This window comes from Thamnophis elegans, chromosome Z (genome assembly GCF_009769535.1).
Source record: "Thamnophis elegans isolate rThaEle1 chromosome Z, rThaEle1.pri, whole genome shotgun sequence".
Taxonomy (NCBI): Eukaryota; Metazoa; Chordata; class Lepidosauria; order Squamata; family Colubridae; genus Thamnophis; species Thamnophis elegans.
In genome coordinates, this window is record NC_045558.1 from 90174754 (window position 1) to 90201716 (window position 26963).

General features: G+C 38.4%; 1 protein-coding gene across 1 annotated transcript in view; it reads right to left on the minus strand.

Annotated features, from left to right (window-relative positions):
* The window catches only part of CDKL2 (cyclin dependent kinase like 2), a 28684-nt gene extending 9740 nt beyond the window's left edge, over positions 1–18944 (minus strand). The window contains exons 1-9 of the mRNA XM_032234613.1: positions 18820–18944; positions 15538–15705; positions 13505–13699; positions 12608–12786; positions 10482–10594; positions 10219–10358; positions 8057–8145; positions 5751–5874; positions 2926–3215 (exon numbers count right to left, since the gene is read on the minus strand). Coding sequence (XP_032090504.1) covers positions 2926–3215; positions 5751–5874; positions 8057–8145; positions 10219–10358; positions 10482–10594; positions 12608–12786; positions 13505–13699; positions 15538–15705 — 1298 coding nt within the window. The 5' untranslated portion in view covers positions 18820–18944. The remainder of the gene's footprint in view (positions 1–2925; positions 3216–5750; positions 5875–8056; positions 8146–10218; positions 10359–10481; positions 10595–12607; positions 12787–13504; positions 13700–15537; positions 15706–18819) is intronic.
* Positions 18945–26963: the final 8019 nt, after the last annotated feature.

The window sequence follows — 26963 nt, forward strand, 5'->3', positions numbered from 1 at the left end:
TTGTTACCACCTCTCTTCGGGAGGGGCATCTCCCCACCACGCTGAAGGCGGCGGTGGTGAGACCCCTCCTGAAGAAACCGTCCTTGGATCCAGCAATTCTTAACAACTACCGTCCAGTCTCCAACCTCCCCTTTGTGGGGAAGGTTGTTGAGAAGGTGGTGGCTCTCCAGCTTCAGCGTACCTTGGAGGAAGCTAACTATCTTGACCCCTTCCAGTCTGGCTTCAGGCCCGGTTACAGCACAGAAACCGCTTTGGTCGCATTGACCGATGATCTCTGGAGAGCCAGAGATGGAGGCCATGCGTCCATCCTGGTTCTCCTTGACCTCTCAGCGGCTTTCGATACCATCGACCATGGTATCCTTCTGCGACGACTGCGGGAGGTGGGGGTGGGCGGCACTGTTCTGCAGTGGTTCTCCTCCTACCTCTCGGACAGGTCGCAGTCGGTGTTGGTGGGGGGGCAGAGATCGTCCCCGAGGCCCCTTACTTGTGGGGTGCCGCAGGGTTCGGTCTTATCCCCCCTACTATTTAACATATACATGAAACCGCTGGGCGAGATCATTCGGAGGCACGGGATAAAATACCACCAATATGCGGACGATACACAGTTGTATCTGTCCGCCCCGTGCCAACTCAATGAAGCGGTGGAAGTGATGAACCGAGGCCTTGAGGCTGTCACAGACTGGATGAGAGCTAACAAACTGGTGCTCAACCCGGAAAAGACCGAGTGGCTGTTGTGTTTTCCTCCCAATAATTTGGCTAATGTTCCATCAATCAGGCTGGGGGGACAAAATTTATACCCCTCAGACAGGGTCCGCAACTTGGGAGTCCTCCTGGACCCACAGCTGAGTTTCGACCATCATTTGTCAGCTGTGACCAGGGGGGCATTTGCTCAGGTTCGCCTGATGCGCCAGTTGCGGCCCTACCTGAACAGGGAGGCCCTCACAACAGTCACTCGAGCCCTTGTGATCTCTAGGCTGGAATACTGCAACATGCTCTACATGGGGCTGCCCTTGAAGAGCATCCGGCGACTTCAGCTAGTCCAGAATGCGGCCGCGCGAGTGATCGTGGGCGCACCACGGTTCGCCCACATAACACCGATCCTCCGTGAGCTGCGCTGGCTACCTGTTGGTCTCCGGGTGCACTTCAAGGTCCTACTTACCACTCACAAAGCGCTCCATGGTAGTGGATCTGGCTATTTGAGAGACCGCCTTCTGCCAATTACCTCCCTGCGTCCCATCAGATCGCACAGGGTAGGCCTCCTCCGAATTCCATCCGCCAGTCAGTGCCGACTGGCGACTACGCGGAGGAGAGCCTTCTCAGTTGCAGCTCCGACGCTATGGAACAATCTCCCCGTGGAGATCCGCAGCCTCACCACCGCCCAGGCCTTCCGCACGGCCCTTAAGATCTGGCTATCCCGTCAGGCCTGGGGATAAAAATCTTAGTTCGTCCCCTCCCGAATGATGAATGAATGTTGTGCTCTATTTTTTAATATTATGTACTGTCTTATGCTTTTTGTCTTTGTACCCCCTTTCCCGTGTCTTTGTAAGCCGCCCTGAGTCCCCTCAGGGAAAAGGGCGGCCTATAAATTATAATAAATCTATTAAATCTATTAAATCTATTAAGTCTGATCCTTCTGTCATCATCACTAGAAAGATTCAATAATTCTATGACCAGGATTAATTCAGAGAATTTCTTCAAATTCTTTGAGTTCAATTCACTTGTCGGCCCTAGGGGGTGCATTGCTGTGCTTGCAAACTCAGGTTATTCACGTGTCAGCTGTTAGAATGCGTTCCGATACTTTGCAAACACAGGCTCTTTTGTTGACCACCAGGCTGCGTTGCGATACTTTGCAGACGCAGGTGCAATTCACTTATTAACCACTAAGGTGCATTGTGGTACTGTTTGGAGTTATTGGCAATGGCGTTATCCCTTCTGAGCTCACCCAGTTCCTCTTCAGCTTTGGCATTCCTAAGGGGTTTTCACCCAAACTCAAACTCGGAATCCGTCTGGTGACCTGGCTGGACGTGGAATTTCTCAAAGGGCTTGACCGTCTTTCAATAACTCATAAACAAAAGGTAGCGAAATAGCAAGTTGCACTTGCTTACGGCTTGTACTCAAAGATAAGCTGTATTTTTGGCTGGACTGCAATTTGCAGATGGCCCACTGGAGGTCACTGCTTGCATCACAGATTGAATTGTCTTGGGGGTGATGGGCCCTTTATGGCTTTCATTGCCTTGACAACATGCAATAAAATTTCATAGGAATTTGGTCTGGCTGACTCTCACTCATTCAAATACCATTTCGATGGAAACTTTTCCAAATGCTATGAAGCTGAATTACACGGAGGGAAACTTGAGTTTTCAAATAAGGAGAGATAAAAACACGCTGTTCTTAATTCTGTAGGAAACCCTCAGTAAGACATACAGGCCTTTCAGGGTAAATTGATCTTGCTTTGTCATGCAAACTAACTCATTAAAGTCTCGTCTCACTGTTCAGGTTCAATCTGGGTCAGTGTTTGAATAGAAGACTGCTGACATGAATTAATATTGAAGTTGTCATGCTATATAGTGATTATGTGGTAACATTTGCTAATAACTAGGTAAGAGTTTTCTTTTCCTACCTCTTCAATCTTCACTCTATAACGTATATACAGTTATAGGTCTTTTGTTCCACTACTTCACAATTGAGTGTGTATTTTTAAACAAATACTAACTATGAGGCGTAAACATAAGAAAAAATACTGTTGGAGCAATTTCCAAGTAGGATCTTCATCCTATTTTGAAATAAGTACATTATAGCTATACAATAGAAATAATGTAATAATACTAATGTATGAATTGGTCCTTAAGTAACATTAGATAATATGCAACAATATATATTTTCTAAATACTGATACCAATTGGATTGTTTACTCTGATTGTGTACCTGTAATTATGGCTTGCCAATGTTGTCCCCATTGTGGGGGTCCCATCGATGCTGGATTGTGTGGTGGAATGATTCTGTGCAATGGGAGGAATTACTATGCTTGGATTCTTCACATATTCTAGGCTACTGCTTGAATCCTTTAGATATATTGGAATTGTATTAAATTGTCCAACACTGTTATCATACAGGAAACTCATACATGATGATCTTTCAGATTTCAGTATGTCAGCCTTAGATACTTTCATTCTGAATAGCTTGGAGTTTTTGAGCTTTGAATTAACACCTAGATCCTGTTATAAGACACAAACCAAATACCACAAATGAACTGAACACAAGTGAAAATTAAAAGGCAGTGTTATATGAAGGTTACAGAAAACTGTAATTCCGTCAACATTTGCACCTGTCAAACCGGCCTTCCTCAGCAACCAAGAAAGAAATCACTTAACTCCATTTTGCAGAATTAAGAGTACTTTTACTGGTTATGAAAAGATAGCGGGCTAAGCAAAGCAAGGTCTGAGGCAAAAGTGCGCGAAATCATACATATCAATATTTGTCCAACCCCCTCCCCCTCCTGGTAACCCCCATCCCATTGTCCAATCTGCAAATCCCTCAGGCATCATGTGGGTTTCATCTCCAAGGAGCATCATCAGGTTGGTATGCAGGATGGTTGGCTTTGACCAACTCTAAACACCAGTCTTCAGCATGCGCAGTAGATGGTGAGAACAAAACTCCCTTTTAACAATCTCTCCTGTACCAAATATTCCCCTCCCAAATACCACCACCCCCTTTCAATGGCAGCCGAAAGCAAATAGCGAAACAAAGGCTGACATCACAATTTAGTGACACTAGGAGAACTACATGGGGAAAAATATTATTTCTATCTGCAAAAGGCAACCAATCACATCCAAATCCACAGTACTGCTATATATATGTACAATTATCCTGATCCAACTATGGAAGAATTCAGCTTCTATTTTATCTCAATGAAACACAGAAAAAGTCACATTTATAATAAGAATTTGACAGAGATGGCAATAAATTGAGTCTGTTGTCAAGTGTACACTAGACAAACAGCTAACGCCAATCATGGTTCTCGAATGAGTTTTCCTGCATGATAAATACATAAATTTCCAATTATTTCTGTATTCAAATTGTCCATCATCATCTGAGTCAAACTTGACAGCGAAAATGACAGCAAAAAAGTTATTTCATTTTTGAAATGCAATTTCTAAACACTTCTGTATGCAGGAGTTTCTATGGTATACATATATATTTGAAAAAGTCTTATATTACTCTGGAAGAACAATTATTAAGAATTTCTCAGTAACAAAAAAATCTTAATACAGTGTCTGATTTACTACAAGAATTATTCTGTTTATTTTTTAATGACATTACTTTCTTTTGTCTACTTTTCAAATGAGCTGAATACATTTGGGGTGGGGGACATTGAGGCAACAAATATTACCCCTGAGAGGAAAGCTATATCCCATTCTGATGAGAAAGTAGTTAGCTTTGATGTTACCTCGGACTGGAGGACATTGGAAAAGTTAACATTCATAAATCAGCAGGCCTGGATAAATATCTCTGGGTGTTTTCTTAGCAAGTATCCAGATGAATTGGTTTGTATTCTTACAAATATTTTTACTTTTTCATTGCAGCAGCCAGTGTTTCATGTTTTAAAACTGCCATTATTTTGCAAGTGCCAAAAAAGTATTTAATCACATTTGATGGTTATTATCCAGTTGCAATTTTGTCAATCATTATGAAATGTTTTGAAAGACTGATAAAATACTTTATTGTATTCAACCTCCTTCCAGCATTTGAGTCACTTCAGTTTGCTTATCATCCAAATCATTTCACTACTTCTCCATCTGAGCTTGATGCACTTATAGTAGTGATGGCGAACCTTTTAGGAACCAAGTGTCCAAACGGCAATCCAAAACCCAGTTATTTATCGCAAAATACCAACATGGCAATTTAACCTGAATAAGGTTTTGCTACCAAATAATTTAACAACCAGTTCTTCCTAATGACTGGGTGGGCATGGCTTGGAGGAGTGTCATGTCACTGAGTAGGCATGGCCTACTCATGTGAGTGGTGCCTCTATGAGACAGGCAGGGTTGGGGAGGGAATCCAGGTGTCTTTGGTGGTGCGGTAAAGAAAGGTAGGTGTGTGTGAGAGAGAGAGGGAGGGAGGAAGGGAGGGAGAGAGAGACAGACAGACAGACAGACAGACAGAGAACTGCTGCCCCCTTCTCCCTCTCTGTTCATGCTGCTGGGCGATCCCATGTGAAGAAGGCGGCTAGCAGAGAAGGGAGGCTGCAAAATTGCTGCTTCTGGAATGAGAGGACCCGGGATATGTCTGGGAGGGCTCTGCGTGCCATGTCTGGCATACATGCCATAGGTTTGCCATCACGGACTTAGAGGAAAGAAATATTCATATGCGAATACTGTTTGTCAATTTTAGTTCAGCATTTAATATGATTATTTCTCAGCATTTAGTAGATAAATTTAGCCCTTTTAGGCTTAAATACTCCTTTGTTCAACTGAGTTCTTGATTTTTTTCATTGATAGGCCCCAGTGTGTGTGAGTTGGGACTAATATTTTTAACCCCATGTTCTTGAGCACATGTTCTCCTCAGAGCTGTGTTCTAATTCTGCTATTACCCTGTTGACCCATGATTGTTGTGCAAGGTTTGCTATCAGCCATATTGTCAACAGTGAAGAGCCATTTCTCATAGGACAGATTAAACGTGGCTTTAAAATAATTTTTATACATATATTCATATACAATTGTAAAGAAGAAAAAATCTAGAATTCCACAAACCTGGATTAAAAGCATTTTTCTTTCATCACCTATATCATCTTTGTCCTTTTTATTTATTTTTGGTTTCTTGGGTACAGAATGTTCTTTTTCTTTTTGAATCTTGACTTTAAGTTCTTGAACAAATCTTATGTTCCATGTTAAAATGAGAACATAAAAATGAAACTTTTATTAATAAGCAAAAGCATTTATCCATCACATTCACATTTAAACCCCCTTCTCTTATGTTTCTATTTTTATTAAACATTTTTAAAAAACATAAATTAAAAACAATCTATCATATTGGTAAGTAAAGACATTTCAATATAGTTCTGGAAATACTGGCCTTTTATTTATCATTTCTTAAAGTAGCTAGAAATACAATAACAAATAAAACTGCTACTTAAACAAGTCTAAAGAAAAATATAGGACAATATATGTGACTCACGGCTGAACTATGGCGTCCTTGATGCTCTCTGAGCTTGTGTGTACCAATAACTGTTATTCATTCAGGTAATGAAACTGCAAGCAAACAACTAAGCTTAGAGGGCATAAAGGACTTCACAAAACTCTGTAAAGCTATAAACTTTGACACAGACCTAGTGCTGTGTACAATGGCCATCTTGGGGTTTCTCTGCTGTCATTCTATGGGGGTTTCTGATAGCTGAACAGATATTTGTTATCATCTTGCTTGGTATGTTATGTTTTTGTGTTTCTCTTTAAATCTATCTGATAAAGTTAATAAAGCTTATTTTTATCATGTATAAATTATACTATTATTTCAACGGGATGATTGCAATCCTATGTTGCAAAGTTTTGATTTGCTGGTCAAAACTGAAATAAATAAATCAACTAGAATACAAAAAACAGATTAAAAATTATAGGTAGTCCTCAAGATACAACTGATCACTTAGCAACCATTCAGTTACTGCAGTTTCTCTCAAAAGCTACTCATTTCAAAGTTACAGTTGCTGAAGCATTCCAGTAGTTATTCATCCTTACAACTGCAGGAAGCTTCTTCATCATTTGAGCTAGTGCCTGAGGGAATCATCATACTTGGGGCAAGTCAAGTGGACCTGTGCTAGGCCTTTCAGAGCCTCTCCTATTCAAGACACCCATGATCCTCTTATTGATCTGCATCTTCAAGTCTGCACCAGGAAGAGCAAGGGTAATTAAGCAAGGTCATCTGTCTTAATGACCATAATGACATGCAAGATTCATTATGGCTATATCTCAAGGACTATCTATATGGATTTAATACCATGTCTTTTTTGCTCATCCCCAAATTCCATTTGTTTTTTAGTTAATGTTAGTTATATACTCACATGAATAACATAAAGATTTTCGCATATAGATTTCCACTGAAACTACATTCCAAGAAATCAGCAGGAACATTTAAAAAAATTCTCTCTGTAGAGAGAAACACTGAGCACTGAATACTGTTTTATATTGTTTAATTGTTCATAAACTCCATGTTTATGAACAATTGAACACATATGTGATTATCAAAGATGTGCAAGAGACAGTCTCTAATATGAATTAAGAATCATTTGAAAGGTCACTTCCTGTTAAAAAGAAATTATGGATATTATTCCGGTTAGTCATATAGAACTAGCACTAAACATTTGATAGCAAACAAAGAGCAACTAGTTTGCATTTGATACAGAAATGGGAAGAAATAAAATTCTTCTGCAATGAAGAATGAGCTGGTCAGATCATGTCCTTTGCCACTTTGTCTTCCCGAGTTGTACTTAGACTAAATCTGTTATCAGTTTTCTGAGTTTAAAGCTAAAGGTTCCCTTTGCACATGCGTGCTAGTCGTTTCCGACTCTAGAGCAGTGCTCATCTCTGTTTCAAAGCTGAAGACCCAGTACTGTCTGAAGACATCTCCGTGGTCATGTGGCTGGCATGACTAAATGCCAAAGGTGCACAGAACACTGTTACCTTTCCACCTTCCTATTTTTCTACTTGCATTTTTACATGCTTTCAAACTGCTAGGTTGGCAGAAGCTGCGACAAGTAACAGGAACTCATTCCGTTACGCAGCACTAGGGACTCCAACAGCCAATTTTCTGATCAACAAACTCAGAGTCTTAGCCACTGAGTCACCGCATCCTCTTTTCTAAGATTAGAATGTAGCAAAGAAAAGGAAGCAGATAAGAAGTGTCATTATTCCAATCCATGATTTTCACTTACTGACTGTGTAAGTCTTTTGCAGCTCCAGAAGCAACCAATATCTTGTATATGCTAAAGGGAGAATGTATTATATACACAGAACTTCTCATTATTCTTTCTTTTTAACAGATACTTTGATAAAACCAGAAAACTTACCTTTCAGCAAACCCATCTCTGGTGAAGAGGTTGCATTGCAGCAGTTCATTACAAGATGGCCTCTTTTCTGGATTAGTTTGCAGGCATTGCTGAAGTAAGATTAAAACTTCATCTTGTTAAACAATGGAATCATACAAAATGATTCAAGCTCTATTGAACAAGACACAATATCAGTACATCCAATCTACATACTTCAGAAGAATATAGCCTGGATTTTATGAAATCCCTTTCATATTATATATATATATATTATATAGCAAACCATTTCTGAAGCAGATGGACTTTAAAAAAAAGGTATACAATACAGTGGATATTGGGAGGAGAGCAATGATAGAAACTAAAAGTCAAAAATTCCATTGAGCACTCCAGTCTTTTAAATCTAAACTAGCTTTTTGTACTTTTGTAGTTAAATGAAGCAAAGCAATCTAGCATTTTACAGAATATGTTCAAAGGGTAATCACACAAACCTAATCACACTATTGCCAGGAAGAAGTTCTATATCTGAAACTAGGACACCACATCACAAAATATAAAGTAGATTTTGGAAACAGTACAAAAAATTGAGAAAATTCTACTCCCACTTGAGGCATGAAACTGGGCTGGGTATCTTTGTGTCAGTTACTCTTCCTTCAGCCCAACCACATCACAGGGCTGTTATAGAGGAAATAGGAGGAGGAAGAAATATTAGGTATGTTCATCACTTTGAATTATTTATAAAAATAATAAAAGCAGTAGTAGAATAAAAATCTAATAACCCTAATAAATCCTCTAGAAAAGTCATTCAGAACGCACATTAGCATCTTAAAAAAAAAAATAGAGATGTTTCTCTAAAAATATACAGGTAGCCCTAAACTTACAACTATAATGGAATCTGCCCATTAAGGTTACAAGCCATTGTTAAGTGAGACTATTTCGTTCAAAGACTCCAAAATCAACCATATACCAATTGTAGTCACTAACTTAGTGTATGGATCATTAAGCAATGTCCAGCATGAGACGCCATGGGGATGCAGGGGAGGGTCGGCACAGGACTTAAGCGAGTTGGACAGGATGTTGAAGTACAGCTCAAATGCAAGGAGACTGGGAAAGAAGCCCAGTCTGCCCTGGAATGGGAACCCCAGCTCTCCAGCCCAGCCTCACTCAGGAAGGGGAAAGCAGAGACAGGAAGATAGAAAGCAGGCAGATCTCAGGAATGGAATAGCCATTAAAGCCACTTCAATCTAAGTCTTTCCTCATACACGGTAACAACAATCAAACTGTCCCAATGATGGCTTCTGTCTTACTGGTGGCTCTCCATACCATACAGCACTTATCACAGTCTTTGTTCACCCCCCTACCACTGCCAAGGTTGGATTTAGCTCCCCAGCTCTACCACGTAGGCCCCAATCCTACCTGTTTACAGTTGAAAGGACTATGGCTGAGGGAGCTCCCTCTCTGTTGTGTGGCCTAGCTTTCTAAAGGGCTACCAGTTCAAAGAATTGGGACTGCCTAGCAGAGAGTGCCCTCTCTGGGAGGGAAACAGTGGTGGTGGTGGGGGGAGGATCACCGGCAGGAGTCAACTAAGTTGCTGTTTCATAATGGCACTTGGAAAATGGCACACACTTCTGGAATGGAGCCAAGTAGTCCAGAGTCACTGAGTAGCACAATCAATGTTGGGTGGGTTCTGGGCCAGGTGAGGTAGAAAACAGATTCAAGGGCTGCAGCAATCTAGTGGGGGGGATATGAGAGAGAAATAGGCGGCGGGGAGGGAGCGCTGCAGCATCCCTGCATTTGGTTGTAAGGGCAAATGACTGTAAGAATGCCGTAGCAGTCCTAATTTTGAAACTGGGGCGTAAGTAGCTTTTGAAGGGTTTGTAATATATCTGGATGGTCACTAAGCTGAGGACTAGACATCTGTCTTGCAATTGTTTTCATAGGCATATATAAATACAGAGTCTTCATTCTGTTTTTTTCTCCCTGAAAAGCAAAATAGGGCATGTGCATACATACTAAGATAGTTAGAAAAAGTTTCTAAAGCAGTCATGTGAATTTGGGAAAAGATCACTGATATTGAAATAATTGATTTTCTTATCACCACTCAATTTCACAGAAACTTGAAGATTCCCCAAGGCATGATTCTGTTAATAGAAACAGACTAGAAAGGTAAGAGACCTCAAAATTACCTTTGCAAATTCTATGACTGCAATGGAGAGCTTTGAGTATCGTTTTTCAAGAGGTTCTAACTCTTTGATTTCAGGCAATCTCACTCCAGCAAAGAGAGGATTTTTGTAGAATAACTCCTGGTGCTTTGGAATTAAGTTACCTAAAATTTATAATTGTTTATATCAATAACAAGACTTTAAAAGTATAACCTTGCATAAAAAAATGAATAACTGGTTAGCCAGACAGATAAAAGCATAAACAAAAAGGCAGGATGCATTCTTACCTAGACTTTTCATAATATGGAATAATTGGTCAATATCAGAGTCTCCGGGGAAAAGGGGTTCTCCTGTAAGCATTTCAGTTACCAGGCAGCCTATGGCCCACACATCAACAGCCCTGCAAATAAAACATACTTATGAAGAATTAGCTCTGCCCTAATATTCTATTTATGACAATAGAAAAAGAAGTTTATTCTATTTGATTTTCTCCAAACAGAGTATATTACAACAATAATAATACTTTCAAAATTCTGCTTAGGCTACAATTCATCATAATGCTTATCCATTAATTTCCTTTTTCTTGTAAATGTATTTTAAAAATCTAAAAAAAAATTGGTCCTCCTTTTCAAGCTGGCTGCTGCTTGCTATGGTTTTATTTTTTCTTTTATCAATGATCTGCTGAATTCACTGCTAAAGTTGGTTCTTTTGCAGTGTTGCTTCCTGGTTTTGAATGGGAACACTTAGGAGTAACCCAAGATGTCTTTTGGACGATCGGTGACCCGGCGTGGAAGGGGGTCTTAAAGATGCCAATTCCATCTGGAAGCGATTGAAAAGTCACTGGGCATATCCAGCTTCTTGTCAAGCAGTTTCATTTTCTAAGCATGCAGGAATTATAACTTTCACTTTTTGACTTTATTGTTTTATTTTGCTTTTTGTTTAAAAGTTGATCAGTGATTGAATGCTAATTTATTTCAACTCCTTGCCAAAATATAATTGCTTTTTCTCTTTTTTCCTTCTGATAACTAATTTCATTGTATTTATTTTGTACAATGACAATAAAGACTATACTATAAAGTTCTGGATAACCTCAGTCCCTTCCACTCAATCCACCACTGGATTCTGTATTTTTTGAATTTGCAAAATACCTGGGGTTAATTTCTGTTGAAATTTTCTTATAATTATGGATTGAAATATAGAGGGAAATATTTCTTTGTTCATTTGTTCCCTGAGTTAAGTTCCACTGATTAAAATGGCTGAACAGTGTCTGAAAACTATGAATGGTGGGGAAATGTGCAGTTTATACCTGGTTTTCTCTTACATATACATAATCATACTTTAATGATTCTTCAAAGAACGTTACCATCTGAAGTTTTATTTTTCGATAAAGATACACAAAAAGACTTTGATCCAGTTCTAGAACACAGAGATAGTCTCATGCCTGAAGAACCAGAAAAGTGGCTGTTGTTCAGAAGTCTGTCTGAAGTCTTATGGCCTCAGCTAGAAGAGAGGGAGACAACTTCCTTTCTTCTATGAAGGAATAGCAATAGCAATAGCAGTTAGACTTATATACCGCTTCATAGGGCTTTCAGCCCTCTCTAAGCGGTTTACAGAGTCAGCATATTGCCCCCAACAGTCTGGGTGCTCATTTTACCCACCTCGGAAGGATGGAAGGCTGAATCAACCTTGAGCCTGGTGAGATTTGAACCGCCGAACTGCAGATAACAGTCAGCTGAAGTAGCCTGCAGTACTGCACTCTACCCACTGCGTCACCTCGGAATCCCTGTCCTATATGAAAACAGAGGAATACTGGATGATTTTATTACAGTTTAGTGATAACTACTTCTGCTTGCATGCTGGCTCAAAGACAGACATATTCTGGAGACTGAATTTACTACATTTAATTAAACAACAGTTGACAAGAGAGGATATTAAGTAACAGACATTTGACTCAGGACAATCTTTTGGGATGATCCGGGATAGTTAAGATACTGTGGTAAATTTTCTACGAGTGGATTTCAATAACAGCTTGTTAACAGAAAGATTTGGAACTTTAAATTTGTTCTGTTTTACTGTTATTGTTTTTCCAGTTAACTACTTTATCACTAATATAACATATAGAAGACAGATTAACGTTGCTAATAGATTTAGTAGTTTAAAAATTTGGGAGAGCCTGTTTTGCAAGGGATAGGAAGTAATTATAGTAATATATTAATCAGTATTCAGCTAGAGGGAAATAATGTGTGTATAATGTGTGTTGTTGATACACCCTTTTTAATGTTCTGTTTTATGTTTTCTTTTCTTTTATGTCTTGTATTTTATTGAGTTTTGTATTTTAATGTTGTTCAGAATAAAATAAAAATATTTTAAAAAATCTAAGAATATTTTAATAATAAATTCTAAATTTCCTTACTTGCCATATTTGATATCACCAACTAATAGCTCAGGAGCTCGATACCACCGTGTTGCTACATAATCTGTATAAACTTCACCAGGAGCTGCCAGCGTTCGAGCAAATCCAAAATCACAGAGTTTGATAATTCCCGAACAGGAGACCAATATGTTTTCAGGTTTAATATCCCTGTGTATGATCTAAAAAAATATATTCATAGCTATGTTAGCAAAGTCACTATAAACCCATCATGGATAACCTTCCATAGAAAACATGTAGGTTCTGCCAGCTAACCTAGAGGACAGCCTACTTCACATTATTTGACAAATGGACTATTTGCAAAAAGTCCATCACAGATGGTCTGTGATGTTATATATCCACACACTGAATATTTTTTTTAAAAAAGTTATTTTTCTAGAAGTACAAAAAAATCATACAACAAAATGTCTGCTAAAGAACTGTCTCTCTATTCCCATAACTGTAAAATATTGTGCTATCTCAAAGGAAGAATATGTAAATTTACTCACTTTATATGAGCCTACAAGTGATAAACAGGCAGGATGTTCAGAAAATATTCACACAAGTATAATAATCTATCCTTGTCTTTGAAATAATAGCTTTGTATACTAACCCTGAAGCAACTATTACATCACCAACTAATGAGGAAAAATATGACACTAATGTGTCATGTTTTCCACTTTCCACAAAGAATAGAAATCGAAAAAGGCACTTTTTTTCATTTCATTATTAGCTTATAGTTTCATACCTATATGTAAGAAACATGAAAATACAATTATCGGAACAGTTTAAATCCTTGAAAATGTACATTTATTCTGAGATATAGAACTAGCATTTTTCTCAAAAATCCTATCAAGAAAATGGACAAACACAATTAAATAGATGCAGCAATTTACTTACATTATGACTATGACAAAATCCTACCCCTTTTATAATTTGAAATAAGTATTTTCGAACTCTATTATAATCCAAGCCGTTGGGAAACATCTCAAGATCATCAAGGATTGTGTGATCTACAAATTCAAACACCAGATACCATCGTTTTTTCTTCTTACAGACTTCCAGCAAGTTCACCAAGTTCTCATGCCTTAATTGCTATCAGGAGACAGAAAGTGCGTCATAAAATTACAGTAACAGGCAGTATGTTGCGTGGGAACATTCACAATAATTGTCTATTGAAGAATATGTACATGAATGTATAAATCATATAAATACTTCCAAATACTGTTCTGTGCATGTTTACTAGGTAATGGTACTAATGATTACTAATATTCACAAGTTATTATAGTCTCAATATTTACACAATCTTTTTCCCCTATCACTTTATAAATAATTTAACTAAGCAATCCATTACAACCAAAGTACATTTTTCCCCCAGAGATGATTCCCTAAAGGTAGAAATTTACTCCATTTATTTATTCAGCAAAATCTAACTGATAGAACAAACTTAAATACTTCTTTAATTCTGTGCCCTATTTATATTAGGCTATGACAATAAAATAAAATTATACAATATAATATAAAATAATATGCATTTTAAAATGTTTTCATTTTCCAAATATTAGATTTCTCCAAATATTAGAACTAGATCTTGAAATCTATAGATAGTTTGGTACTATACAGTTACTGTATATACTCGAGTATAAGCCTAGTTTTTCAGCCCACTTTTTGGGCTGAAAAAAGCCGCCTCGGCTTATACTCGAGTCAGTGAAAAATTTGCCCGAAATGGAGGAGAAAAAGGGGCGGGGCCATGCCGCTGGGTGACACTCGTGAATGGCCCAGTGCCCCTGTGAGTTTCCCCTCCCTCTGTGTCAGTTTGCCGCGCAGCACGCACCGCACCATCCCCCCTCCTCACGTTCTAATGTAATGCAGGGCTGTCTTACGATTCCCCTTCCTCCCCCTCCTGCCGCTCTGCAACGATGTCCCACCTCCTCCTTGTTATGGCAAGCAGCCACATAGCGATGTCCCACCTCCTCTGGTACAGTGATCCAATGATAGGAATCACTGTGCCGTGTGTCATAGGAGGTGGGACATCGCTCCCGCGGCTACACGGGACATCATCATCACAGCGGGACATCAGCATCATGAGGTGAGTGAAGTATTTCATTGAATACACCGCTAGTTTACTGTTTTTCTTTGAAATAAATATTCAAAAACATTATTGGTATCTATTTTTATTTTTGAAATTTACCGGTAGCTGCTGCATTTCCCACCCTAGGCTTATACTCGAGTCAATAACTTTTCCAGTTTTTTTGTGGTAAAATTAGGTGCCTCGGCTTATATTCGGGTCGGCCTATACTCGAGTATATACGGTATAATAAATAAAAGAGAAATTTTATTTTTTCTCTAACTAGCTAATAACTCTACAGCAACAAAATCATATCTCAGTAATTATTTAAAGACCAAACAAAACCCAGCTTTTTAAAATTTATGCTTTCTAGTTGAATAAATAGCGTATTTTCTATTAAGTAGTTCTTTCTTACTAGCTCATTCTTACTGTTATGCTTGTAATTCCTTTAGTAATACTAATCTCCTTTCTCTAAAACAGTTTTCTATATACCTTTGTTTAATATTTCACCTGCTGGTGCCCTATTCACACTACATATTAATCATATTAATCATCACGTAGTTTGGATTTTGGTTTTAACAATTATGGTTAATAAACTATTATGACTTTTTTTGTTCTGGGAATCTAGCCAATGGAAATCAGACAAATGATGTATGAAACCAATCTAAACTAAACATAAGTAATAGCATTTGCATGCATCCTTTTGGTGTTACTTTACCTCTGCTATCTTCTGTATTTTTAATTTTTAATAAACATCACGAATGACATTATAACAAAGACAAAAGGTCTATAAGATTACATAAATTGATATAAGTTGAAAGGCACTACAGATTTAAAAATATGAACTTATCATACATTATCTTACCTTGAGAAATTTTATTTCTCTCAGGGCAATTTTTTTAACCATTTTATCATCTTCACTTTCCAAAAATTTTTTGATGGCAACAACTCTGCCATTCTCCTTGTTTCTGCATTTCATCACCATTCCATAACTTCCTTCTCCCACAAGTCCAAGGATCTCATATTTTTCCATCTGTATTCAAACAAATGGGTAGCCTATAGCATACAAACAATACTCAGGGTACATTAGTTAATATAGCAATTATCACTGCAAGTTTCTCATCGTGGTGGCTTCAAAGAGTACATTATATCCTTATAAGAAGGTAATTAATATTATAAGGAAAAGCCAAGGATTAAATATAAAATCCTGTAAGACTCCAAGGAATGAGGACTGCCTGATTTTGTGGCCTATTGCTTGGTTTGGATAAAGAAGTGGGTACTGCTGAGAAATAAAAAAAATTTAGAACTAGAAGAGCCCAACCTTTCTGTTACAGTAAAATATAAAATGTACTTGTAACTCCTATTTAAGAAGACCTGAAACCACTTCTTTATAACTTTTTCTTTTCTTTCTCCTTTCTATTTCTTTTCCACTTATTACTTTCCTTTATATTCCTTATTTTTATCTTTCAAACTTTATATTGTCTATTGTGCTTATTTTTTTAAAAAGTACTTATTTAATAAAAATATATTTAAAAGAGAAAGTAATTAACATTGTTAGCTAGGACTCGAACTTTTATACTTAGTATCTAATAAAGGTAAAGGTTCCCCTGGCACATATGTGCTAGTCATCGACTTTAGAGGGTAGTACTTATCTCCGTTTCAAAACTGAAGAGCCAGCGCTGTCTGAAGACATCTCTATGGTCATGTGGCTGGCATAACTAAGTGCCAAAGGCGCACAGAACGCTGTTACCTTCCCACCAAAGGTGGTCCCTATTTTTCTACTTGCATTTTTACGTGCTTTCTAACTGCTAGGTTGGCAGAAACTGGGACAAGTAATGGGAGCTCACACCGTTACATGGCGCTAAGGATTTGAACCACCAAACTGCCCACCTTTCTGATCAACAAGCTCAGCATCTTAGCCACTGAGCCACCCTTACAGTATCTAATAGGAAAAGCAATTATTTTAAAAGTCACTAGAAACACAAATATACATCCTGGATTAAATAAAGTTGATTTTAGAAACATACAAAGGTAATACATATCATTAATCTTCACTTTGCAAGAAAAAAAGAGAAGTAATCAAACAATGAGTATATGAGGAAAACATAATGGTATAATTATAGACACTTGCCAATAGATGTTGAACATTTAATGAACTAAACTAGAATTGAAATATGTTTTAAGATTTCTACCAAAGGGGGGAACTGTTTTTACCTTGTTCACTTCAGTAGACTGATCTGAACACAATGAAATAAATGAAACAAATCATAATGTTTCCTTGACTTTATCTGGTTCAGCTTCATTAGTTTTACAAACACCGTGTGTTCACAGTGCAAATATTATGTCACATTTTGTATTTATATTCAATATTTCTATTTTTTGTTTAATTAAAATAATGCTGAGGAGAATTTACAACAAAAAAATTAGGGACACATTTAAAAAAATCCTAAATTAAAAAAACAAATAGATGAAAGTCTGCAATTTCATCATAAAATCATACTATTAAGGGGGGGGGAGGGAGCAAGTAAACTATGCTTCATATATACTACAAAGATATGAGTGGAAAATGTGTGAATCCATCTGAAATTTATTTTGTCATTCCCAGAAATTCTGATTTAGCCTGACTGTACTCTCACAGGGCAGCAGCTACAATACAAATTGTAATACAAATGTTTTACCTATGTTTAAAAGTATGTCATTTCAAAGGCACTTCCAATAAAAATATGCAGTCCAAAATGTCTAGCAATGTGTTTTTTAACCAATATTGAATGGAATGCAAAAGTACAGTTTTAGCAGAGTTTTCATCGGAAGGGAGTCTTTCCTACTATCTCCCTTAATAAAACCCAATCGCCATTGAAAATAAGCATTATACAAACAAGATATGTATCTTTGGTTTAGATGTTTTTATCCCACCTATTTTTTAATAAATAAACTTAAGAGGGGGAACATACCAAATACTACTCTTTCTTCTTCCTATTTGCTCCACAAAAATACCCTGCAATGTGAGTTGGACAGAGAGATATTGGCCATGAGGCAGCCAGCCAGTTTTCTTGCCTATGTTGAGCTAAAGCTCGGTTTCTTTGTTTTTTACCCAGGTGCCTTAACTGAATCAAATTGACTCAAGCCATGGTTTTATGTCCAAGAAAGCTGGATCACTACTATGAAAGGCTGTATGGAAAAAAATGTTCCTTTGAATTAGGAATCTAGATAGTGGAATTTAGAAAGTGGGGAGAGTAAACAATCAGCAAGATGATGGATGGAGTGAGATTTGCCGTTTGGAGCATTCATGAAATGGCACACCTACGAAGGCGGCAACAGGAAGTGTTATGATGCAAGCCCCATTTTGCTGATTATAACTTCACCCCCTCCCCGCACGTATCTAATTGCAGCTCCTGAAGAAAACTGAAAAATGACTTCAAAAAATAGTTTAATACCCGGAGAAGTAAAATTAAGCTATCTGGAAGCACATTATAGTGCCTGTAGCAATCAATGCAGTACTGTGATAGGTTTAGAAGATACACAACATACAAAACTAAACTGACAAACTAGCCTCTAGTATTTTTTTAAAAAAGTCCATTCCTATCTTGAGCCACCAATAGGAGGTCCTAAAATACCAGCCTTAGTAGGACTTCCAAAACAGCAAAGCTACTGTTTAAATCACATGCCATCTTGGTTACTTGCTGTCAGCCAGACTCACCATCCACGGTTAGTAATAGGGTACGATTTTCAAGTGGACATTCCACGTTTGATTTGAGAGACTGGAGAACCGCAATCTCCTAATTAAACTACAAAACTGAAAGGATCTCATCTCATATTTTCACGTAGATATTTAAAGCGGGGAGCGGTATAAATTCCTACAGGATTACCACTCTATTAGAGCTCCGTCTCCAGCCCGCTCTTCCGGAGCCACTCTCCGAGTTGCCTTTCTGGCAGGACTGGGGTGTCCGGGACAGGAAGGTCAGTGAGAAATTAAGAGTACGCTGTCGAAAGGACCTGCACCATAAATCTTACTGCAGGCCTTGTTACATCACTGTCCTAAAGCCGCCTTCCTCTTGGCAAAATAGTAACACTATCTGAATATAAAATCCAGATTGCACTATTTCTGATTATGGAGTTATTTGCACCTGCAGCTGTGGACGCAACTCACCGAGCCTGTTCCGCTTGCAAAGTTCCCTGGCGAAGCTTGCCCGTGCCTACCACCATCACCCACTCAGCTGCAAGGCTTCTTGGGGAGCCACAAATCAATGGAAAGAAGTGTTGGATACGCACAACGCGAATTTAGCGGCGGCTGCGAGAATGGAACGCAAAGGCCCAGGCAGTAACCAATGGCAACAGTCCGCTTGCTCTTGCACAACACATAGCAAGAGCAGGAGCCGATGCACGCCGCCAGGGAAGGAGGGGCAACTCCAGATTCTGATGGAAGAGGTATCAGTGAAGATTCTGGTCTTCCTATGCTCTGAGGCAAATATGCAGTTAATAATAAGGTTGAAGGATCTTTAGTCAATATAAAAGCAAGTGCCGTTTTCCAAGGATGGAGAGTAGATCAGTCAGAAAAAGGGATCCCAAGGCTTGAGGAAGAAAGATTAGCCAGGGACGTGTAACAAAATCTAGGCTTCGCGGTGAATGACAAAGGAATACCTTTCCCTGTTTCTCTTTTCCCTCTCCTTTTTACTTTGCGGCAGAGACAATGGTAGGATATGGCTGCGCAAAACTTGGGCTCGGACAAGTTGGAAGAAGGGGAAGGGAATTGCCGGTGGTTTGAAGGATGCTCCAATTCTTTTAGTGATGAAAAGTTCAGAGACTCGAAGGCAGGATAGATGCAGTTGCCCCGAGCGTGGTACTATCGCCTTTTTCCTCTTCGGAGCAGAAGTTTTTTTTAACAGTGCCTCATTTCTCCCAAGGCTACTGTTTCCCCAAGATGGAACATCATAATAGAAATGGGGCTCTGAGAATTTAAATGGGGGGATCTCACTGTTCCTAAGGGTAGAAACAACCCACTATAGCTTAAAAAACGTCCAACAGCTATTTCGGTCCCTGATCATCTTAATACAAAATCAGGTCTGACCTCATTTGAAGTGAGAAAATAACTCATTCCTTTTGGTGCCAAAGCCCGAGAACTCTGGCTGTCATTTGGAACGTGAGGTTTCCATTTCCCCAATATGCCCTTTTAATACATTAAAGTGCCTAAAACAACCATATAAATTACAAGAGATTAAACAAGGTTTGTGCAGATCAGCTGCAATCCACCTTGACAAAGCAATTCACTTTGAGAGAACGAGCCCTTCCTCAGACAGTCTTATCCCCTTTTGTATATTACCACTGAACCATCATGTGATACTAACAATCCCAGTCTTCCTAAATAGGTCTGATCTCATTCCCAATCCATGATTTGAACCTCCCTAAATTGTCAGTAACCGAAGAATACCTATATAAAACTAGTTTCCTCCCCAACAAAACAATGTTAGCATCACCTATTACACTTTCTGAAGTTATATTGTGTAAATGTGTAATTCTTCAAAGGAAAACCAGCATATTTTTTGTTTTGTTTTTAACCCTTCTTGTGTTTCTGGGTGGTTTTTTTTAATGTGTAACTTCCATTACTTGTTCTCAGACCACAAATAAATAAAGTTGTACCTGCTGCTGCTATTATTATATTTAATGCTTTACCAGACATTATTTTAGAGGCTAGATCAGGAGATCTCTTCTAACTATAAGCAGAGAGGAAGCAGTGTGCTCTGTCCCATTGTTGGGTAGGCCAGGTTGCCCTGATAGACTGGCCTCACTAGGGGAAAAACACTTATAAGCTGAGGGGTGCTTGGGAAACATTGTGAGTTGCAGGCATCCTCCTTCCCTTCTGATCACTAGCATGCCTCTATCATTTTGCTCACCTTGTTCAGCAGCACTTTGTGTACTTCTACAGATGATTTCTTCCACTTTCTGTGTTTTGAAAAAAAAAAAAAACTTTTCCAAAAGGTATGGAGAGCAGTATTTTATTATATTTAATTTGATAACATTGTAGTAGCATTGTTCCAGTAGCATTCTAAAACAGAATCCAGAGTGTCCCTACTTGGTGGCATCTGGAAAATAATAATCTAGCTCAGCATCTAGCCACTAATAAAAACAAATATCTGTCTAGTTCAGCAACTTTTGACAGCTTCCTTATATTTGCCACTTTTACTCACTTCTTTTATTGTATAGTAAGAAATGATTATTTAGCAACTAGTCAATTTCAGTTTCCTGTCTATTGACCAAAGTAATTGCAGAACTTGCCTCCCTCTTCTTTGGAACCATTTCTGCCTTGAAGTTTTCCCATATTTTACTATTCCCATCTCTTATTTCTACCTCTATTCTAACTTTTAGGCCTCAGTCAGTTCACCATTAAATTAAAAGACCTTTCCTTTCTATCCCTCATCTCTTGCCCATTTTAATGCTTCAATTCTTATTCATTTTTTGGATTACCTTCCATACTTCTCTCTTGGATCTTTGTCTCTATCGACTTCTACATCTTTCCTATTCAGTCTATATATTTCTCCCATCTCTCCAGAGCAGTTATCAGTCCAGGAGAATCCCCAGGTTGTGCACCAGGTTTGTGGGGCAGTGCAGCTGCATCCAGAACAATGTTAACCACATCCAGATGTTAAAAATCCTATTTCCCAAAGCAACCCCAAAGCAACATGATCTTATCAGGATGCAGCCAAAGTCTATTGTCCTCCATCCCGACCTCCACAGCCTCCAGGGTTAGAGTTACCCTAAGAGGACAGCAATAACATCACTTAGGTCACCAGGGATGGAGATATAAATTTCAGTATCATCAATGTACTGATGGTACTCATGTTTGTATCTGGTGACTGATAGTATCTCATCCCATGATGGCAGATCTCCTATCGATTTCATGTATGTTAAAAGGAGGAGAGTGAGTACCAAGCCGTTTGGCACACCGCAAAGGAATGGCCATGGATTGTGCTGCCCAGCCATGACTTCAGCTGGCTCTAAAGGATACCATGGTTAATAATATTGAAAGCCACTAAGAGGTTGAGAGCAAAGATGGATCTTACACTCACCAGAGATCATCAACATGTGACCAGTGCTGTTTCTGTTTCATATTGAGATCTGAAACCTGATTGGAAAGAGTCCAGATAATATATAGCCGGAGTCCTTCGGGATTGGGCGGCCTAGAAATTTATTAAATCTAATCTAATCTAATCTATTTTGATTAGCCACTTTATTTTTGCTTCTGCATTATGTGCACAGAAATGTCTATTATCAAGGAAAGAAAATGAACCTGCCATTCTGTTGACACCAAGTAGGCACTGCTTTGTGATGTTACTTCAGAAAAATGCTTTGCTCATATCTCTGACACAGCAACAAACCTCTTTATAGCTATGCACAACCCTAGTTAAAGTTATGTCACAAGATAACAAGCATAAGAACTATAACAACAACCAACGAAAGATGCACATGAACCCTTTTATCATGCACTGAGAAAAAAAATCTTCAGGTGGTGATCCTGTCAATAAAAGTAGGGAGGAAATTCCATATAGTAATTGGATTCTTGTATCTAGAACTTCTCTTACGTTGACTCATTTCTGCAGTGGTGTTACGGTGACATCGTTATTAGATTGTAATTTTTCAGAGAAAAATGGTTATCCACTAAACAACAAAGTACCAATTTATATTACTAATGGGAAAAGATGGCAAGGAAGTGATGGGCAGCAGAGAAAAAGCAGAGCTGCTTAATTCATTCTTTGTATCTGTCATGCAAATGGAAAAAATAGCCCAGCCTGCCAAAACAGAACCTTAAAAGATGGACTAATTAAAATAGGCAAGAAAATGGAACGCCTGTCCATTTTAGATGGATTCAAATCACCAGGACCAGATGGATTATACCCCAAAGTTCTGAAGAAACTAGCAGATGTGATCTTAGAACCACTGAATCATATCTTTCAAAGATCTTGTAGCACTGGGGAACTACCAGAGGACTGGAAAAGAGTTGGTGTAGTTCCCATCTTCAAAAAAGGGGGAAAACAAACCCAGAAAACTACAGATCTATCAGCCTGACATCAAAACCTGGAAAGATTCTGGAAAAGATAATCAAGCAATGAATCTGTGAACAGATATAGACAATGTCATAATTAAAAGCCAATATGGGTTTATCAAAAACAGATCATGCAAGACAAATTTTATTGCACTCTTTGACAAAGTGACAAAATTAGTGGATCAGAGAATTGCTGTGGATTCTTAGATTTCAGTAAAAGCATTTGACAAAGTAGACAACCTAAAAGAAGCAATGAATGGAAACTAATCACGACTTAGAAATAAGGAGAAAATTCTTGATAATGAGAACAATTAACCATTGGAACAGCTTGCCTCCAGAAGCTGTAGATCAGAGGGTCTCAACCTTCCTAATGCCGCAACCCTTTAATACAGTTCCTCATGTTGTGGTGGCTCCCAACCATAAAATTATTTTATGTTTTCCGTATTTTTTTTGAAAATATGTGTTTTCCAATGGTCTTAGGCGACTCCTGTAAAAGGGTCGTTCGACCCCCAAAGGGGTTGCGACCCACAGGTTGAGAACCATTGCTGTAGATGCTCAATGACTGGAGGTTTTTAAGAAGAGATTGGACAGCCATTTGACCAGAATGATACAGGTACTCCTGCTTGAGCAAGGGATTGACTAGAAAACTTCCAAAATTCCTTACAACTGTTACTCTATGAACACACAAGCTTGATGATAACAGAACACCCTGCATTTGATTTGATAACATAATCTCTTAAAAATAGATTTAATATATTCATGATACTGTATATTCACTTTAGAATCAAATAGTAAAAATGATAGCTTCCATATCCATTTGAAAACTAGCCCTGCACAAAGCATATTGTAAAAATGTCTAGTTCATTAATACATTAATTATTTTGTCAGACTATTCCTATCTAGAAATAGCTGGTGCTATATATTTCCACTGATGATGGATTTAGGACGTTGTCTAACTTCACCTGTTCCCTGTGTCATTGTGTTCCCTTCTTTTCCTCCTTGTTAATTTAAATTAATGTATATTAATTTCAGTGTTAATATTGTTTTAATGTTTTACATGTTGTTTTCATGATTACAAGTTGCCTACAGACCCTTCTAGCCAAGAGGGGCAGCATATAAATTTAATAAAATATTCAATATTTTACATGCTTTTAAGAGCCAAGGTGGCGCAGTGGTTAGGGTGCAGTACTGCAGCCACTTCAGCTGACTGCTAGTTCGGCGGTTCAAATCTCACCGGCTCAGGGTTGACTCAGCCTTCCATCCTTCCGAGATGGGTAAAATGAGGACCCGGATTGTTGGGGGCAATATGTTGACTCTGTAAACCGCTTAGAGAGGGCTGAAAGCCCTATGAAGCGGTATATAAGTCTAACTGCTATTGCTATTGCTATTGCTAATAACTAAATGGACTTTTCTGTTGAATGGATTTCCAAAATTCATCACAGTAAAATTGAATGAGTTGAGTATCATACTATTTTGAAAAAAAAATACTGTATTACATATACAAATTTTGATGCCACTTTATTCACTTGTGCCTTTCACTTTTAACATTGTGCCAATACAAGTAATATATATGGAAGTAGTGATCTTCCTCCCATATTTGGGCATACCGGGGGTTGTAAAATCTAAATAGATACCTTTCACCCTGGCTGGCTGATAAGGAGTCGAGCTCTGTGGCTCAATGATTAACACATCTGCCTTAGAGGCAATACAGCACAGGCTCGATTCCCAGTAAGGGTATGGCTAGCTGATGACAGCTAAATAGCTTGAACTAGATCTATACTAGTCTCCCTTTATTTATTTATCAGCACAAATATTCATCCAACTTTATAGATGACTAAAATCTTATTATCACAGTTCTATCTTGCTTGAAGAAATAGAGGAGACAATAAGGATCCGGTTTCAAGCAAATACTCACATTGCATTTCAACCTAAAAGGAAACGGAACTGAAAATTGGTGTTTTTATAAAGGCTTTGCCATATACAGTAATTGTATTAACTCTTTCCGTAGAGGTTTGTTTCCAAAAGTACATTACTTTGACAAGAGGATATAGGATTTGCAGGGATCTAATGCAATCTAAGACATGGGGAAATTGAATAGAAAAAATATATCACCTTATTACACGTATTTCAGGCCTGATGTCAAATTACTGAAGCATCTTGCTTTATTTCAGAGCCTTCATATTGCTTTAAAATAACCGCTAATCACCTGGAGAGCTGATCTAGTCCCCACTCAAATATTGTTGCTGCTGTTATTTTAAATAAGCTTTAATATAGCTTCTTGGAAGAACTACATTTTTAATCAGAATTTCTTCTACTCAAAAGACCAGAAATTTAATTTTATACAAGGAGACAGTGATGTACATCTATTGTTTCAGAATTTAACATCAGTACTCTATACAATGAAAAAGAAGAATATGTATTGTAGTTCAATTTACATCTTCTGATGAGATGCAGAGAGCATGTTGGTGGAAGATGTACAAGCTTACTTGGCTAAATTTCTTATTCAAACCTTGAGAATGACATATACATGAATTTAACATGTTAAAGACTAAGTGATATGTTGGTTGTAGCTCTTTATGATTGCTTTCAATATTTGTTCAGCATGTGGAGTTTGTGATGTTATGTTCATTAGATACAGACTTTGAATGATGCTCTACCTGTCTTCCAAATTTGTGCATTATCTTTGGACATCATGCCTTATGATAGAAATAATGATCAACAGCACAAATTCCCTCTGCAATGTTTTTCAAAAAAAATCGTTTATATTTATCAAGAATAAGAGAGTTTTACATTTTTTCCCTTCTCATTTTGCTTCATTTTCTCGCTATGTTCTCAGTGGCAGAATACCTACTTACTTTCCAGATATGAAAGATTTGAATGTTCTTAAAGTATGCAGTTAAGTCTAGGCAAAACCATCCATACCGTCTATTATTTAGCTTCAGGATATGGTTAATTTTCCAATGTTTAAATATTGTTTTTGGCTGCCCTTGAGAGATAAGGATGGCCAGGCCAGATTAAATACTTAAATGAGACATCACCATGAAATCCCACAGGATGGTATAAGGTCTCCTGCCTTGTGCAGGGGGTTAGAGTAGAAGACCTCCAAAGTTCCTTCCAGCCCTATGATTCTATATCTATGTCTATCTGCAAACTAGACTAGGAGATTAGGAGCAGACTATATTTATATAATTGCCAGAAAACTAAACTGAGCACAATGAAAGAAAAAAAAACATGCAAGACAAACCAGCGAAGCAAAACAAAACTCAACTATAGTGAGTATATGAAGCAAGTCTTATGCAATAAAAATAATAAGTGCAACTCAGAGTTAAATTGTGGAGTCCTTGCTTCTGAGCTTGGTTATTTGCAGATGTTTCATTACCCAATTAGCTAACATCTTCAGTGTTACTGAATGTGGGATTTGCTTCTTGTTTGTATATAGTTCTCCTTGCTAGTTTTGGTGCAGTGTTGTTTCTCCTTGGTTGTTCCTTGTTTAGGCTGTTAACACTCAGATATTACCTAGCTGAGTAATGTCTGCAAGGAAACAACCAAACTCAGATAACACCAAACATTCCATATGCAGCTATAAAGCATAAGATATACAAATAGTCCTTAACATATGACTGTAATGAAGCCTTCTCATTACAAACATGTCATGATAGGCATTGAGACAGGCTTGCTTAATGGCCATTATTCTTTGCTCTTTCCCCCGATGAAGCTGTTAAATGAACATGTGGGTCACTGAGTGGAGTACAGGTGCTTCCCCCTCAGGGAGAGGCCCCCTAAGGCTTAGTGCAGGCCACTTCCCTGGGCTCTCTAAGGCCTCTCCCAACCCAAGACACCCTGTGTTCTGCTTCCCAACTCTTAGGCCACAGCAGGCCTCCCCCTCCTCTAGAGGACTGTCCTAGATGAGTCTATGGAGATTGGCGAGGTAGGAATCAGATTTAAGGCTGGAAAGATCTGGTGGGGTAGGAAGGCCTGAGATGACCCGTATGGGGGAAAGCCTATAGGGATCCAGTGAAGGAAAATTTTGTAGGGCATAATGGGGGAAAGGCCTGAGTAAAGGCTTTCCCCGGTATAAGGGGAAAGGCTTGAGTACACTATGTGGAGGCAACTAAGCAGGGAGGAGGCACTTGGTCATAAAGGCAAATGACTGTGGGAAGGCTGCAGCCGCCTTAACCTCAGAACTGAGTTGTAAGTTCGTTGTCACTTTGAATAGCTATTAAGCACCCAGTCATAAATTGAGGACTATTTGTAAT